The 15,686-nt window shown below is 44.8% G+C and overlaps 1 protein-coding gene across 1 annotated transcript; it reads right to left on the reverse strand.

The window, feature by feature from the left end:
• Window positions 1–616: 616 nt before the first annotated feature.
• Window positions 617–11,516, reverse strand: LOC128839667 (relaxin-3-like). The gene is made up of 2 exons (XM_054032863.1): window positions 11,204–11,516; window positions 617–1,220 (listed from the first exon to the last, which is right to left on the reverse strand). The coding sequence occupies exons 1-2, from the start codon at window positions 11,439–11,441 to the stop codon at window positions 856–858; spliced, it is 603 nt and encodes a 200-aa protein (XP_053888838.1). The 5' UTR covers window positions 11,442–11,516; the 3' UTR covers window positions 617–855.
• Between the last annotated feature and the right edge of the window lie 4,170 nt (window positions 11,517–15,686).

Raw genomic sequence — 15,686 nt, forward strand, 5'->3', positions numbered from 1 at the left:
ACTGCAGTATTCTAGAAATGTAGATAAATTGGAAGGCGTTCATAGAATAAATATAAATAGATTAAGAGTGCTAAATATCGAACAGCTTGCCTAAATAACAAGTGAGGAATAGATGACACAAGATAAACCTAGATTCCTTGAGATGTTAATTCTTCAACCAGAGATTAATTATTCAGGGCAGTATAGAGATATACAAGTAGGAAAGAAGTCAAAGGAAAGTTTAAGCTGAACAAGGAAAATTTTGTTTTAAAATGTGGTATTTAGGAAATAATTCTGTAATTGGACGGAGATGGTCTGAATGTTGCACTAAATCCTCTTACTACTTCTGTTAGTGTGGCATAGAAGCCAGTTATACTTTACGGTCTTCCATTAAGTGGTGCAACAGCCAACTTGGTTTTATTTGAGTTTCAAGTTACAGAACACCCTTTCAGCTAGAATTGGTCAGTCTCCGCTCTTTAATGGATTCTCTAGGTATTGTTTCCAATGGAAGGGGAAAAACAACTCTATAGCATTTATATAGTGTAACATACTTTAATTACCATTGAGGTTTCTCCCTGAAGTGTTACAAAGAGGTGGTGTGAAAGTCGTCTTATAATTTTAAAGACAAAGCCTTAAAACACAGAAAGTAAAGGTTTACTAACACAGAGCAAAGGTTACTGCAGCAAAACAAAGTTCTAATTACCATAAATTTGTGAGTTTTTAGAGAAAAAACAGTAACATATACAGCTGCTTGCAGACAAAATTGCCATGTTATTGAAACTGTTTTGCTCCCTACATGCAGTACTTGATCAGGCATCACTGCAACTAACATTGAGTTCATATGTCTAAAATAAATACAGAAACACAATTTTAATCTCAGCATAGTGTACTGATCTCAGCTTTGGTACAGCCCCATTTGCAGCACACTCCTGCCACCCCCATTGAGAAGTCTCGTTTTCTTCTAGGATACTTGGCCCAAGGAAAACTGTTTGACCCCATGGGATTGGCAAGCCCTGTTCCACCTCTGTTCTTCCAGGCAGCATCCTCAACCTGGCGAACATATTCACTGAAGTCATCTGACATGGGTACGTACTCGTTATAATCATATAAACTAAACAAATCCTTCAATGTCAGCTGTCCAAGTGGTACACTGGCTCTCTGCAGCTGCTCCACTCCAGGACCTACGAATGACTGCAACTTCAAGTTCTCCAGTTCTTTGTTACTGGTGGCTTGAGCAGAATCTGTTCAAATAAAAATAAAGGTTTTTTTTTTAATTCCAAAGTTATTAGGGGTAATTATAGTGTTCTTAAAGGCGGAAGGTCATGGTTAGAAGTTGCATCAAAATCATTCAGCTAATAATAAAGGAATCATTATTAAGGCTGCGAGTTTATCATGGAGATCACAGAAGTCACGGAATCCCCTGCTCAGGCAGCCCCTGGGCTAGTTGCAGCGGCCACTGCTGGGGCAGTCTCCAGCCACTGCTGCCCCACCCCAAGCAGCAGCAGGAGTTGGGGTGTGGGAGGGACCCAGGGGGTTGACACCTGGAAGGGGGTGAGGGTTCTAGGCAGCATTAGCTGGAGTGGGGGGGGCTCCCCAGAAGCAGCAACATGTCCCTCCCTCAACTCCTGCCTCCACCCCTGGGCACTGCCCCGCAGCTCCCATTGGCAGCGGTTCCCGGCCAATGGGAGCTGCAGAGCTGGCAGCATGCGAAGCTAGGAGCTTATGGAGGGATATCGCCGCTTCCAAGAAGCCGGATAGAGAGCTTGCCAGCCCCCCCTCCCTGCAGCACCCACGGTACCCCCTCCCCGCACAGCCGTAGCACTCCCAAGATTGTCAGGGGTATAGTACAAGTCATGCCGTGAATTTTTGTTTACTGTCTGTGACCTGTCCATGATTTTTACTAAAATTACCCGTGTCTAAAACGTAGCCTTAATCATTACCTAAACACAAGACAACAAGAACAGCACTCCCACTATCCTGGCTGATAGGGTTGTTTTTATTTAACTATTGTTTTAAACAGGCTAGTTTTGTAATAAACATGTACTTAGCATAACTACAACAGTGTGGCTGCTGTAAGCGACATACTTAACAAGGCATCCTTTTTCCACAAGGACACCATGCAGTTTACATGCAGTTTTAGGTGGGAAGTCACCACCTGTGTGCTATTAATCTATAAAGAGTAATTAAGCAGCTAGGAGATACAGGCAATTTCCTAGCACAACAGTTCTCAAACTTTAGCCATCCAAGGACCCCCATTTTGATTTAAAAATTTTCATGGACCCCCAAACCCACCACTCAGCTCCAGGCCCCACCCCCACATCACCCCTTCCCAAGTCCCCACCCCTGCCACACCTCTTCCTACTCCCACTGCACCCTTCCCCCTCCTCTTCCATGCCTCTTTCCACCCCATCCCCACTCCCCCCTCTCCCTCCCAGTGCCTCCTGCACACCACTAAACAGCTGTTCCCCAGCCTACAGAAAGCTCTGGGAGGGAGGGGGAGGAGTTTATCAGCTGGACTGGTGGCCCCAGACATGATTCCACCCTCTCCCCTGAGCGCTCCCCACTCCTCCTAGCACCTCCTACATGCTGCTGAATAGCTGTTCCTTGGTGTGCACGAGGCGCTGAAATGGAGGGGGAAAAAGTTGAGTTGATCAGCAGGACCCACGGACCCCCTGGAGTACCCTCGTGGACCCCAGTTTGAGAAAAGTTATCCTAGGGATTGACTGGCTGAGAGAAGGTGATGGTCCACAGCTGTGCTCTTAACCCTATGCTTGGATCATCTATTATAGCAAAGTGTGTGTTGGGTAGTTAATTGGACTGTCTTGAACTTGCAATGCAAGTACAATACTTTGTATCCCCACAGAAGCACTGAGTCGTGGTTACAAGAATTTGTTGTACCAGAGTTTTTTTGCAACATCTGGGATGAGGTCTTTAACAATGGTCCAACTGAGTAGGTGCCCTCCGGAACACTTTTATGACCTACAGTAATAGGTATCCTTCAGTCCTGAGAGGACCATGGGTATCCATCCGGAGAGGTAAAGAATTTACTTAGTTGGTTTTATGGCAGCCGCAGCTGTGGCTGAAGAGACCCATTTGAGAGAGACAATCTCTGCTGCATCTGTCACATTTAAAAGTGATGTTTCGACCCTTTGGGCTCTGCCTTCTGCAAGCTCTTTTCTCCTTTGCCAAGCTGGACGGCTTCCTCTTGTAACTCCGGAGACCTTTCTTACGCTCTTGTTTCCAAAGGCTGTGGTCTTGAGTGTGATCTTGCCATTTGTCCACATCCATTTCTTCGAGCTCTCACTTGAACACATCCTTGAAACACAATTTTGGGCGTTCTTTGGGTATTTTTCCAGATGCCAATTCGCCATAGAGGATGTTCTTTGGGTTACGCCCATCATTCATTTGGCACACATGCCCAAGCCAGCAGAGGCATCTCTGTTTGAGGAGTGTTTGCATGCTGGGTATGCTGGCCTGCTTGAGCACCTCAGTGTTGTTGACTCTGTCCCTCGAAGAAATGCCCAAGATTTGACGAAGGCAACATACCTGAAAGCTGTTGCGCCTCTTTTCCTGATGAGAGTATAAGGTCCATGTCTCGCTCCCATACAAAAGTGTGCTGATAACACATGCATGATAGAACACACAAAGATCTGTGTGTTCTATCAGTTTGTTGTTTTGACATACCCTCTTGCTCAGTCTAGACCAGAGGTTCTCAAACTGGGGGGTTGGGACCCCTCAGAGGGTCACGAGGTTATTACATCGGGGAGGGAGGGTCACGAGCTGTCAGCCTCCACCCCAATCCCCACTTTGCATCCAGCATTTATAATGGTGTTAAATTAAAAACACTTTTTAAAATATATTTATCAGGGGGTCGCACTCAGAGGCTTGCTATGTGAAAGGGGTCACCGGTACAAAAGTTTGAGAACCACCAGTCTAGACATTGTTGTGGCACCTTTTCCAGTGCAGATATTGAATTCTGGTTCAAGTGAAAGGCTGACTGTGATAGTGGACCCCAGGTATGTGAACTCATTCACCACTTCAAGTTTAGAGTTGTTGATCTTGATGGAGGGTGCTTCCTCAACTCCATAATGGCACATTGTTTGTCTTTTTTAGGCTTAGGGTAAGTCTTGGCAGGCTTTGGAAAAACTGTCCATAAGGTTTTGGAGATTAGCTTCTGTGTGGCTTGTCACTGCTGCATCATCAGCAAAGAGGCGGTGTCAGATAAGGGCCTCCTGGGCCTTGGTTTTAGTTCTGAGTCTTGCAAGATTGAACAGCTTTCTATCTGATCTTGTGTGCAAGTAGATTCCCTCAGTTGTGGAGAAGAATCCACAAGCATCCTATTTGCGTTTGTCCTCCAAATCCATTCCAAACTCATTTAGTTACTCAACATTCCCTAACTGCGCTAAGCAACATGGCAGGTGCTTTAGGAGATACAGAACATACTGATACATCTATGATTGTAAGGTGTGATGAGTATAAATGTCAAAATGACTATCAAACAATGTTGCTATGTAGAAGCACTATCCTAGAGGTTTGTAAGCTTCCTACTGTGTGGACCACCTTTTCAATTCTTATTGACTACTATTCTTGATTGCATGAACCACTGTCCCTTATTTGTAGACACTACCAGTTGCTTACATAAGGTAATGTTAGGAAAGTATTTATGTATTTTCAGCTAATGCTTTGGCTCTTCAATCTCTCCCTCCCATCTGCTCTGTTTCTCTCAACTGGAAAGAAGGAAGGCTAGCAGCTTAGTTACACACCAACTTTGTGCAGGCCACAATTTGGGAACTTCTGTGGGTGGCTAAAAGAACAAAGCAAGACAACCACCTGTTTCATGCAATCTATCAATGAAAAGTTTTCCTCATGTAAGTGTAAGCACAGTCAGTTTGGGGATGTCACAAGCACAGCCAACCTAGACTGTAAAAGCCATTCCATGTGAAATCCCTATTTTCCCTTCCTTTGATGGTAGGCAAAATCCTTTTGTATTACAGTTTCTCTTATCTACTCTTGGGGCCCCAAATAACGTTTTTCTTTAGAACTTCAGCAAAATCAATTCTGGCATTGAACTAGGAGCATGGCAGAAAAGTGCCCTGGGGGGGGGGGGGGTGTTAAAGATGCTGCTTTGCCTCAAATGAACAGAGTTGTTTTTAAACTTCATCCATGTCTTGAACTTAGTCCTCTGAAGACAAGTCATTTCAACAAAATGTGTTAGTTTTTTGTAGATCACTCAGTTCTGGTTGGGTATACTCAAAAGTTTAAATAAAAATTAAGTGTACTAGGTAAGACTGTCACCCCTGCTTCAGCCTCTTTCCATGGGGTAAACGGGATAGAGTGGTATTATGGGGCCCTAAAAGCTCAGTATCCCGTCAGAGGATTTCCCCAGCACAGGGACTGCATAAGACAGACATAAGTACCCCTTCCAAAGCCCTAGTGTAGGAAGCATGTCTGGGCTCTTCTAGGCAATGCTGCAGCGAAGGGAGGCTGCCATAACTTAAACAAGCCCCTACAGCTAAGTAACACCAGAGCTGCTCCAGCCCCTGAAGCATCGCCAGGAGCAGGAAAGTACAAAAGTGGCTTAGTCACCTCAGCCTGCCCACTCCACTTCTCTAGGCTGAGGGTTCTGTATTGTACCTCTCAGAGGTGCAAAATAGAACCTTATCCCCCATACTTAACACACTACTTGGGGAAGCACCATACCTATAGTTTCTCGTCAACTATAATGTCCTTCCAAGCCATTGATAATGGGCTGTTAATATGACTATTCTTCCTCAGAGGTTTTGGGAACCATGTAGAGTTTGTTAGCTTTTAAGCGTTGATCAAGACAAAAGCTCCTATGGCTGCCATGAAATTGAATGTCTCAAAGTCCACATGAACACTGAAGGATTAATGCTGTGAGCCCATGAGCACTCATGATGCAGTCTGTTCATCAAGATCAGTTCCATCTCAATCCCATTCAGAGACACTAATACTAGATGATAGTGCATCCATCCAAGTTTGGAGTGAGAAGGCATATTTTTGAGGCAAACCCTTATCTACCTAAATTTTTATCTTACAGAAGCTAGTGTGGCATGAATGCTGATGACTTGCTGTTGAAAGCATAGCTGTGCCTCTAGCTGAGAGGTCAAAGCTGGAGACTATGAGGAAAATAAAACAGTTATAGGTGTAAGGTTCCTAGATGGCCCTAGTATATGTACTGCTGTCACCTTTTTTTAAAAAAGTACCTTTTCCTTTGATTTGATCTGTTTCTGGTGGATTATATTTCAGAACACAAGGATAAATCAAATTATCTGATTTTCCCGAGCCATCCAGCTATTACAAGAGTACATGTCCATTTCTACCCTGCTGCTCAGATAAATAGGAAAAACATATTGAGTACTTCAAATACAGCAGCATAAATTAGGTGCTTACTATCAAGAAGGAACTTTCAGATGCTTGAGGATTGCATTGACTGCCCTAAGTCTGTACAACTTTCTTACAAGGAACTGCTCTTATCATAGTTGCAAGCCCACATTTGCAGAGCTGCTCTTTCACCCCAGTTTATTAGAAATTTCAGTATTTGCTTAAGCACTTGTTTTAATGATGCTGGTTATAGTTCAGAGTACGTAGGTGTCTTGAACTGATTTTTACAGTAACAGTTTAATGGCTAGTGTAAATAAAATATTCTTTAAGTTGCATTACTCCAAAGGAAATCTTTTCGAGCTATAATTTTGTTATTCAATCAGTATTTACAATTAATCCCTTTTACATGACAATTTTCTTTAAAAAGATCTTTCAAAGTTAACCCAATAAAGAGAAGAGCAAGTCTAGCCTCCTCCATCCATTTAAATACCTGTATATGATCTAGTGTATACAGTAATGGGGACCTTTAGTGTTGCAGAACATCTTTTTAATTTTGTGCTGTAAATATTGATCTATTTTGTATTATATATTTTGATAAAGGAATTTTACCTAAACAAAATATACAATCCTTAATCCATATAAGTGCTTGTCTACACAAATATTTAGTTTGCAGCAAGCTACGATGTAAATCTTCCCCCTACTAGCCTGCTATAAACTAAGTGTCCATGTGGACCCTGCTGACTCTTTGAAATGAATGGCATCAGGGTCCACATGAATAGTTAGTCCGTGTCAGATTCACACCCCAGCTTGCTGTGAACTAAATGTTCATGAAGACCAGCTCTAAGTAACCAAATAATATAGCATTCAAATTTGAGGAAGCTATCATACCTGGAATAGAAAAGATGAAATGAGTAACTATACAGGGACCAAGGTCTAGTTCCTCAAAAGGACTCAAGCACCTAGCTCCAAAATTTAGGCACCACTGAGATCCTCACAACGCCTGCTCAGGTGTCACCAATTCTGGAAGTGACTGTAAAAGTCCCCATGGTTTCTGCCTCTGGATAGGTGCACATCTCAATCTCATGCCTAAATCCCAGTGGGGTCCTTTGCCTATCTCACCTGCAGGGCCCAATCAGGTAAGTGTTCTCAAAGCACACCTAACTCTACACACATAGTGGAGAGATCAGGGGCAAGCAGTGTAGATGTGCCTCACGCTTTAGTCCGGTGGTGAGGGCACTCACCACATCTCAGATGAGTACCCTCACCAATGGACTACTGAGCCATTCTCACTCTCTTTGGTCCAATATTTAATTATTTATACAAAATTAAATAGCTTCAATAGGAAAACTTGAGAGAGCGCCACAGCAGATTATTCCAGACCCCACTAGTCAGGGCACTCCCGTAAGAGGTGAGAAACCCCCATCCAAATCCCTCCTCTTCAGGGAGAATCAGGAACTATCACATCTGGGAGGGTGCCCTCACCACTGAGCTAAAGGTTATAAGGGAGTTGGCCTATTTCTCTCACCCTCCACCCCCAACCGTTGTGTGTGGAGTTAGATGTGCACCGCCACTGTCCTTGCGAGAAACAGATTAGGTGCCTGATATCAGAACAGGGTTTCTGGCTGTGGACCTTAAGTGCCTTCCTCTAGCTCAACCTTGGGCATCTAACGCCTTGAAAGAGGTGGTGCTTCAGACACACCCTACTCTTCAGCTCCCCACCACCACTCTGCTGGTTTTTGTGGATCCCATTTCCAGGTGTGTAACTCTTTCCATGCATTGTATACAGAACCTAGATGTCTAACTCCGGCAGGGCCGCCCAGAGGGGGGGGACAAGTGGGGCAATTTGCCCTGGGCCCCGTGAGCCCTGGCCTGGCGGCGAACCGGGTCTTCGGCGGTGGGGGGTCCTTCAGTGCTGCCGAAGACGCGGAGCAACTGAAGGGCCCCCTGCCACTGAAATGCCCCGTGAGCCCTGGCCCAGCAGCGGTCCAGGTCTTCGGCGGCATTTCGGCAATGCGGGGGCCCTTCAGTTGCTCCGGGTCTTTGATGGCGGGGGGCCCTTCAGTGCTGCCGAAGACGCGGAGTGACTGAAGGGCCTCCCACCACCAAAATGCTGCCAAAGACCCGGACCGCCGCTGGGTGACTACAAGCGCCGCAGCTCCCCCGCTTTGCCCCAGGCCCCCTGAATCCTCTGGGCGGCCTTGAACTCCAGGTCTGAGGATTCCACGGGGTAGCTAAGTGCCTAAAAAGTTAAGCATTGCAATATTCAGCCTTGCACCACACAAGTCCCTTTGTGGATTTACACCCAAGTTCTCTCGCCACAAAACACAGTAACCCCTGTTGAAGTCCATAAGAGTTAATTACATCCTGCTGAATAAGAATGGGGCCAAATATAACTTCTTCTAGAATGTGCTACTGAAAGAAGGGATCACTTTCTAATTCTCAGCTCCACAAAGTAGTCTTCAAGTCTCTGAGTCTGATACTACTAGTCATCTCTCCCTACTCAACAGCCCTCCCCCCCAAAAAAAGCAATTTCAGCCTGTTACTCTTATACCTTTCACTTCAGTTAAGTCAGCAGTGTTACATTTTTAGACAGAAAAAGGAACTTCTCTATTTGTGACATGCGGAATGCTGAAATAAGTGTGGGAAGACCACAAGACAGTGGAGTAATGTTGTTTGGTTTTTCAGCTCAGAAAGTGTATTTCATGCTCCAATAGGCACTTGGTAAAACCAGGCTGTCAGAATAATCAGTGGCCAAAGATAGCACACCCTGATTAGCACATCTGTGGCAAATATTATGGTAATAGGTTTTTTTCATTGTTAAAACAATGCTTTAAATGTGGTTTGTCAATTATGTGATATACATGTACAAACTAAGTATCAGATTGATGCACACACAAAGGCATTGTTTCTAACTGATGAATAGTTATGAACTATAACAGTTTTTCTGTATACAGGACAATCTCTTAGCTGGATTAATAATCAAAAAGCTACATTGTAAACTCTTTGTCCCTACTCCCAGTCTTTGAGTTATGTTTCTGCAGTGCCTTGCACAATGGGATTTTGATCCATGTATGGGGGTTCTGGGTACTGCTATAATACAATAAAATAAAAAAACAGGAAATAATGTGACTACAGAGACATGGCCATAAATGTGAACTTCGTTCAACAGTTAGTTGTTAAAACTCCTAAACACTAACAATAAATTCAGTACAGGTTGACTAATCCAGAAGTCTTAGGAAGTGCTTCAGAGTCAGTTGTTATTTCGGACTTCTGATTACACAATAGGAATCATTTTAACATGACTTAAAGATTAAATACTTCCACTGTTGTTCAAGCCAATACACCGTTTATGACACAGGTTCTCAAAAATTTTTGGTGTCCTCAGAGTGCGGCCCTCAACTATTGCTGATGGCCCCTCTGACAATTTTTCCTAAAATACTTAACGTTAGGAAAAACAAATAAATATGCACATATACACGTTCAAATCATTGTAATCTACCTATCTAGATTTTTTTTTTGCAGGCTCAATAATAAAAATAATGTACAGTTGTCTCTTCTTTATTGTACCTAAACAGCATAGAAACACAAATAAGGTGCTTTGAATGTTTTTGTTTCTTTTCCCTTTTTTAAGACTTGCTATTGCTTCTGTGTGCTGTGAAAGGTGATACTAACAAACGTACAAATATCACTTTCCACAGCAGATTAACTCAGCCCGGGCAAGCCTGGGGACAAATTAAGCCCTGGATGGGGAGGTGGGTACTGAGGCACTAGAGGCGATGGGGCACTGAAGGAGGTGGCAGAGGGCCAGAAGTGATGGGGGGAGGGAGCTTGGGCCTAGAGGGTGTCACCATGCAGTCAGGGAACGGAGCCTGAAGTGCCATGCCAGGGACAGAGCCTAGAGCCCCGTCGCTGGAACCTGCCACCAAAGGGCTGCAGCCTGACTCCACTGCCCTGGAAAGGCAGAAAGTAGGTGAACAGAAGAATTGTCAGCATAGCAGTGTCTATCGCAGGGCTAAGATAGGCTTCACTACATCTCGTGAGGGTGTGAATTTTTTGCCCCTTTGAGCAACAGAGCTAGGTCAACGTAAGTTGTAGGTGTACAGCAGCCCTTTGTTTCCCCAGGGTGTTGCTTGAAAGTCAGCCAACCTTCTTAGGCAGAAAGATCAGTTCTCTCTGCCCTTGCCTACGAGCAGCAGCCAAACTTATTGAGAACCGTGCCACTTTCGCCGGTGGCCGGAGCCTAGCTGTTAAATGGCCTAACAAGGTATCTCTCCCTCTTAGGTACTCGTATGGCGTCCATTAGGGTAGCACCTGAGCACACGCGGATGTTAATGACGTTACCCCGGGGCAGCCCCGTGCGCGAATGGCCGCAGTTAAGGGAGCGGGAACCGCGGACTCGCCGAGGTCCCGCACGAAGGCTGCGCGGGAGCAGGGACTGCCACGGCCCAGGTTAGTGTCTTAACCTTCGTCGCGCGTACGGGTCGGGTTCCGCTGTCCCCGGGCCAAGGGGCGCAGCAGGAGCACCAGGCTCCCCCAGAACGAGGGGCAGAGACCTCGTCCGTAGCCGGGCAGAGGAGAAGGGGGGGAAGGGCGCCGACGTAGTTTCTCGCTTTCAAAAGACTGAAAAGCCGAGAGAGCGCCTAACTCTGCCCCGTCCAATCAGCAGCCCCCGCCCAGCCCCAGCGGTACGATGGACACCTCGCCACCACCACGACGGACGCCAGCCCGCTCCGCTCCGCTCCGCTCACTCCACCTCGAGCCGGGCTCCAGGGGGAGCGGGTCCCAGCGCAGTGCCCCGCTCGTGCCAGCCCCACCGTTTGCAGCCGGACGGGGGCGACAGGGGGCGCTGCCCGGTCCAGCCCCCGCGCTCCCGGTCACTCACCAGCGCCAGGCAGCGGCTCCCCCGCCTGCAGGGCCAATCGCTTCCAGCGGGACCCGCCGCAGGTGAAGATCACGGCGCGGATGAACTCCCGGCCGCACAGCTTCACCCCGTACTCGCCGCCCGGCCCGCCCCGGGGCACCGCTGCTGCATCGGGGGCGCTCTGCGCGCCCAGCTCCGCCGGCAGCCCCGCTAACAGCAGCCCCGCGCACAGCACCCGCAGCCTCAGCGTCAGCGCCATCCCGCCCTAACACCCGCCTGCTACACGGTTACACACCGCTTCGCCGCGCGCCTTGCTCAGCCCCGGCCCTCGTGCTGCGCGCTCGGCACTCGCTGCCTCCCGCCTTATATACAGTGCCGAGCGCGGCAGGCGCCGAGTCACCCACGAGCACAGCCCAGCTCCGGGGACGAGGGGGGGCACAGCTCCGCTAGCCACCGCCTCCCTCTGCCTGGCCGCACTGAGTTATTGGCTTGCGCTGCGTGCCCATCGCTCCCATAATAACCCCACACCCACACTGGAGCCCCCTCCCTCCCGCCTTTGCAAAGCAGCGCTAGCACAAGCCGCTGTCCCGCCAGACCCTCGCCTTTGCACAGCTATGTCCTTTGAGATGCGTGTAGTAGGGGGCGCCCTGCTGTCCCCCTCGCCCGTAGTGCCAGCGCTACTGCTGGACCATGTTGCATCAACCAGAATTGCGTCTTGGAGCGCCTACCGCAGTGGAGCACTCTGCTCCTCCACCTCAGCCACCTTGCTGGGGCTGTAAAACTACCCCCTGCTCTTCTGCGTGTGATTGAATATAGTGCGCACGGGCACCAAGGGAATGAATGTATCACACTGGTAAAGGTAGTGGGGTAGAGCAATCAAGAGCACAAGGGCCTGAGCTGATAGTAACTTGACATTGATAGGTTTCAGAGTAGCAGCCGTGTTAGTCTGTATCCACAAAAAAAACAGGAGTACTTATGGCACCTTAGAGACTAACAAATTTATTAGAGCATAAGCTTTCGTAGACTACAGCCCACTAGTCCACGAAAGCTTATGCTCTAATAAATTTGTTAGTCTCTAAGGTGCCACAAGTACTCCTGTTTTTTTTGACATTGATAAACACCGAGTACCAGTGAGGTTAAAACAATACCCTCTTCCTGCGCAGCATGTTCTTTCAGTCACATTGCTCTATAGTTACTTTTGCATCATCCACAACCACCACTGCATACAGGCATATCTTGGATAGTGCGTTGTAAAGAAGCATTGCTATATAAATCGTGTAACTTTAAATCAACTTTTACACAGCAAGCATAACCAACACTCTTTCAATAATTTGCCATTAATTTCATTCTAGCTGGAGGCAAAGTCACATAAGTTGTTAATCACAGGCAGGAAGCTGTTCAAAACAAATCTATACACAAGAAAAGTAGCTAAAATAGGTGTATTGCAAGTTAACAAATTAGAGTAATATATTTTTTGTGTTCAAGTATTTGTAACAGAATTATATAGGCAATAGCAAAGAAGCAAAATTATGTTTATTCATGAGAAATGTAAGATACTGGTAGAGATGTTACTGGTATAGTCAGTATGTTGTTCCAGTATAAGTAATTCTTTTTAGAAGTTACTCTCATGCTTGAATTTTAAGGGAAAAAACCCTCATGTGTACTTGATGTTGGACTGCACTCCGCCAAGAAAACAGAAATAATCACTGCTACACCTCCTATCTTTCCTGTGTATGTAGCTGTAACCATTTCCTTTCAATTGCTTATCAACCTTTATTTACATTTTTTGGGCTAAAGACAAGGTAGGTAGTGGAAAGCAGCACTGTGGCTGTCTCTTTAAGAAAGGAGCTCCATTTATAAATGCAACTTTATTAAGATTAATCTTGGAATATAGTTAAAATATTTAAAAAAAAATACATGGTCCCAGAAGTGTCCAGCTGCTGCAAAATAATGTCCATTTTATTAGTTTCAGCTGCTCTTTTTGGTGGAAGTATGTGTACAAAAAACATTTGCTATAACATTATTGTGCTTTCTGTAATTCAATACACTATTGTGTATTGGCTCCTGGGACTTGTAACCATTAAACAGTTGTGTCTTTTCCCAGTACCATGTCATTGATGAGAGATCAGAAAGTATTAGGTAAGGTGAATATGTCCTTATAAGTTATTTGCACAATCTCCCACACAGAAAAGGTTTGTTAAACTGCTTAAAAGAAATATCCATCCACACCCATCTTTAAAAATTAGCAAACGTCCAGTTTAGATCCTTCTTTAACTGCTAACATTAATTTATCATTTTCAATCACAGACTGCACCCCATATATTCCAAAATTGTACAGAGCAGTATCCAATCATAATACAAAACCTCAGTTCTTTCTGACCTCAGCAACATGTCTGTTAGACATCTATGCACTGGGGAATTACATTATATTTTCCCCTCAGGAAAGTATGTCAGAGATAATAGGAAGAAGGGGGAAAAAACGATATGAGGTAGATTTGACAAAGTAAAAATGTTTAGTAACCAGTGAAATATGGTAGTGAGATAAAAAGAAAAAATTAACATAATGCCACTGGGCAACAAGCAATAGCATGGGTAAAAGTTAGGAAAAGGTCCTGCTCACTTCCATTCACATCCTGCTCTCTCTGCCTCGTAATTATAATTGTAAATGCCTCTGCATTATTATCTATCTATCAAACGAGGGTTTGTTTGTTTTTGCAGGCTCAATAATAAAAATAATGTATAGTTGTCTCTATTCTTTATTGGACCTAAACAGAATAGAAACACAAATAAGGTGCTTTGAACATTCTTTCCAGGGGTACATCAATTCATCAAGATATTTGCCTAGTTTTACAACCAGCTACATAAAAAGCCCTAGCAAATTCAGTACAAACTAAAATTTCATGCAATGACTTATTCATACTGCTCTATATCCTATACACTGAAATGTCAGTATAATAATTATAAAAAATCAACTAGTATATGAATATGATAAAAAAGTGAGAAAGTAAGCCATTTTTCAGTCATAGTGTGCTGTGACACTTTTGTATTTTTATGTCTGATTTTGTAAGCAAGTAGTTTTTAAGTGAGGTGAAATTTGTGGGTACACAAGACAAATCAGACTCCTGAAAGGGGTACAGTTGTCTGGAAAGGTTGAGAGCCGTTGCACTAGATGATGTGATGATTAATATGTTCCTATTTGAATGTAACTGATTTTTTTACCATAATCACACCAAATTTGCAAATATGTTCTAACACTTATACCTTGACTCATGTTGTTTTGAGGGGAAGAGATTCTGAATGGCATGAGTGAAACAGAAGTGGAATGGTGTAATGTTATCTATAAGCATTTCTAAAATTCCCACTACCCCAGACTTAAGTGCCACTACAAGATTATGAATGATAAATTTTGGCCAAAATAGGACTGAAATCCTCAGCCCTACTGTCTCAGAGAGTGCCGCTAGAGTTTTCTACCACTTCATTATTTGGGATGTGCCTTCATACAGAGATGAGTTTTGCAGGATGTCTTAAGCATGGATCAAGTTGGGCTCAGCCTGATCTCTGTTAGTAATGAGTTTTGTAGCTTTGGGCATTACTGAAAGTTCTGTCCTCTACCTCTTGCCCAATTGATCTCTCTGTGTGATGCTAAATCTGACCTGTTCAGGACTTACACTGCATTTTAGAATCTCAGAAAGGGTTGTTCAGGCCATACTCCAGAAGGTGACATATTGATATCCATGGAGGGAATAAAAAATTCTCACCACTCTTGAATGTATGGCTTATACCGTGGTTCTTATAATCTAGGAGTACTGCCTCCTAGTTCCCTCTGCTGTAGCCACAGGTTTCTATTTCAAAATCTCCGACTCCAGGCACATGGTATGCATACGTAGGCCTCAGTGGAATACAATAGGGACCATCACTTGAAGAAATACCACTTATTTAAAGATGCACAAAGAAACAGGACAAAATAACCGAATATAAAAACCATCATCTTCCCTCTCCACCCAACTCCTTGTGTTTCACACCCACCTGTCACATCTTGCCTCCATTTATACTGTAAGCTCACTGGGGAAAGAATGGTCTTATTTTATGTTGCTACAGTATGCAGCATACTGGGGTCCCAATCCTAGTTGGGGTCTGGGTGCAAGTGTAATACAAATAATTAATAATCAAAGTGGGAAGGCAAGCCCAACTAGTTTTGGTATGTTGGTTTAGGAGGTCCAGAACCTTCCATCTAAACATTTAAAAGCACTTTATAAATATTGATTCTCACAGCCACTGTGTGAGCTGTAGTTATAGTAAGAATCGTCATCCCCATTTTACAAATGGGAAAACAGAGATAGAGAGAGAATTAATCCAAGGTCACACAGAAAAAGGGAGAGCATCAAGTACCCAGATGCCATGACTATGCCCCTCCTCTAAACCCTACCCCATGCTCCCAAAGAGCATTGTCAGAACTAGAGTTGTGAGGATGGGGTAGGGAGTGATGGGGCAGGTCTGAACCAGC

The sequence above is a fragment of the Malaclemys terrapin genome, chromosome 6, assembly GCF_027887155.1.
Source record: "Malaclemys terrapin pileata isolate rMalTer1 chromosome 6, rMalTer1.hap1, whole genome shotgun sequence".
Lineage (NCBI taxonomy): Eukaryota > Metazoa > Chordata > Testudines > Emydidae > Malaclemys > Malaclemys terrapin.

Bases quoted from the DNA above. Each gene is read 5' to 3' on its own strand.
- LOC128839667 (XM_054032863.1), bottom strand. From the start codon at position 11,441: ATGGCGCTGACGCTGAGGCTGCGGGTGCTGTGCGCGGGGCTGCTGTTA. The intron at 1,221-11,203 runs GTGAGTGACCGG...TTATTTGAACAG, and splicing joins GGAGCCGCTGCCTGGCGCTG to ATTCTGCTCAAGCCACCAGT.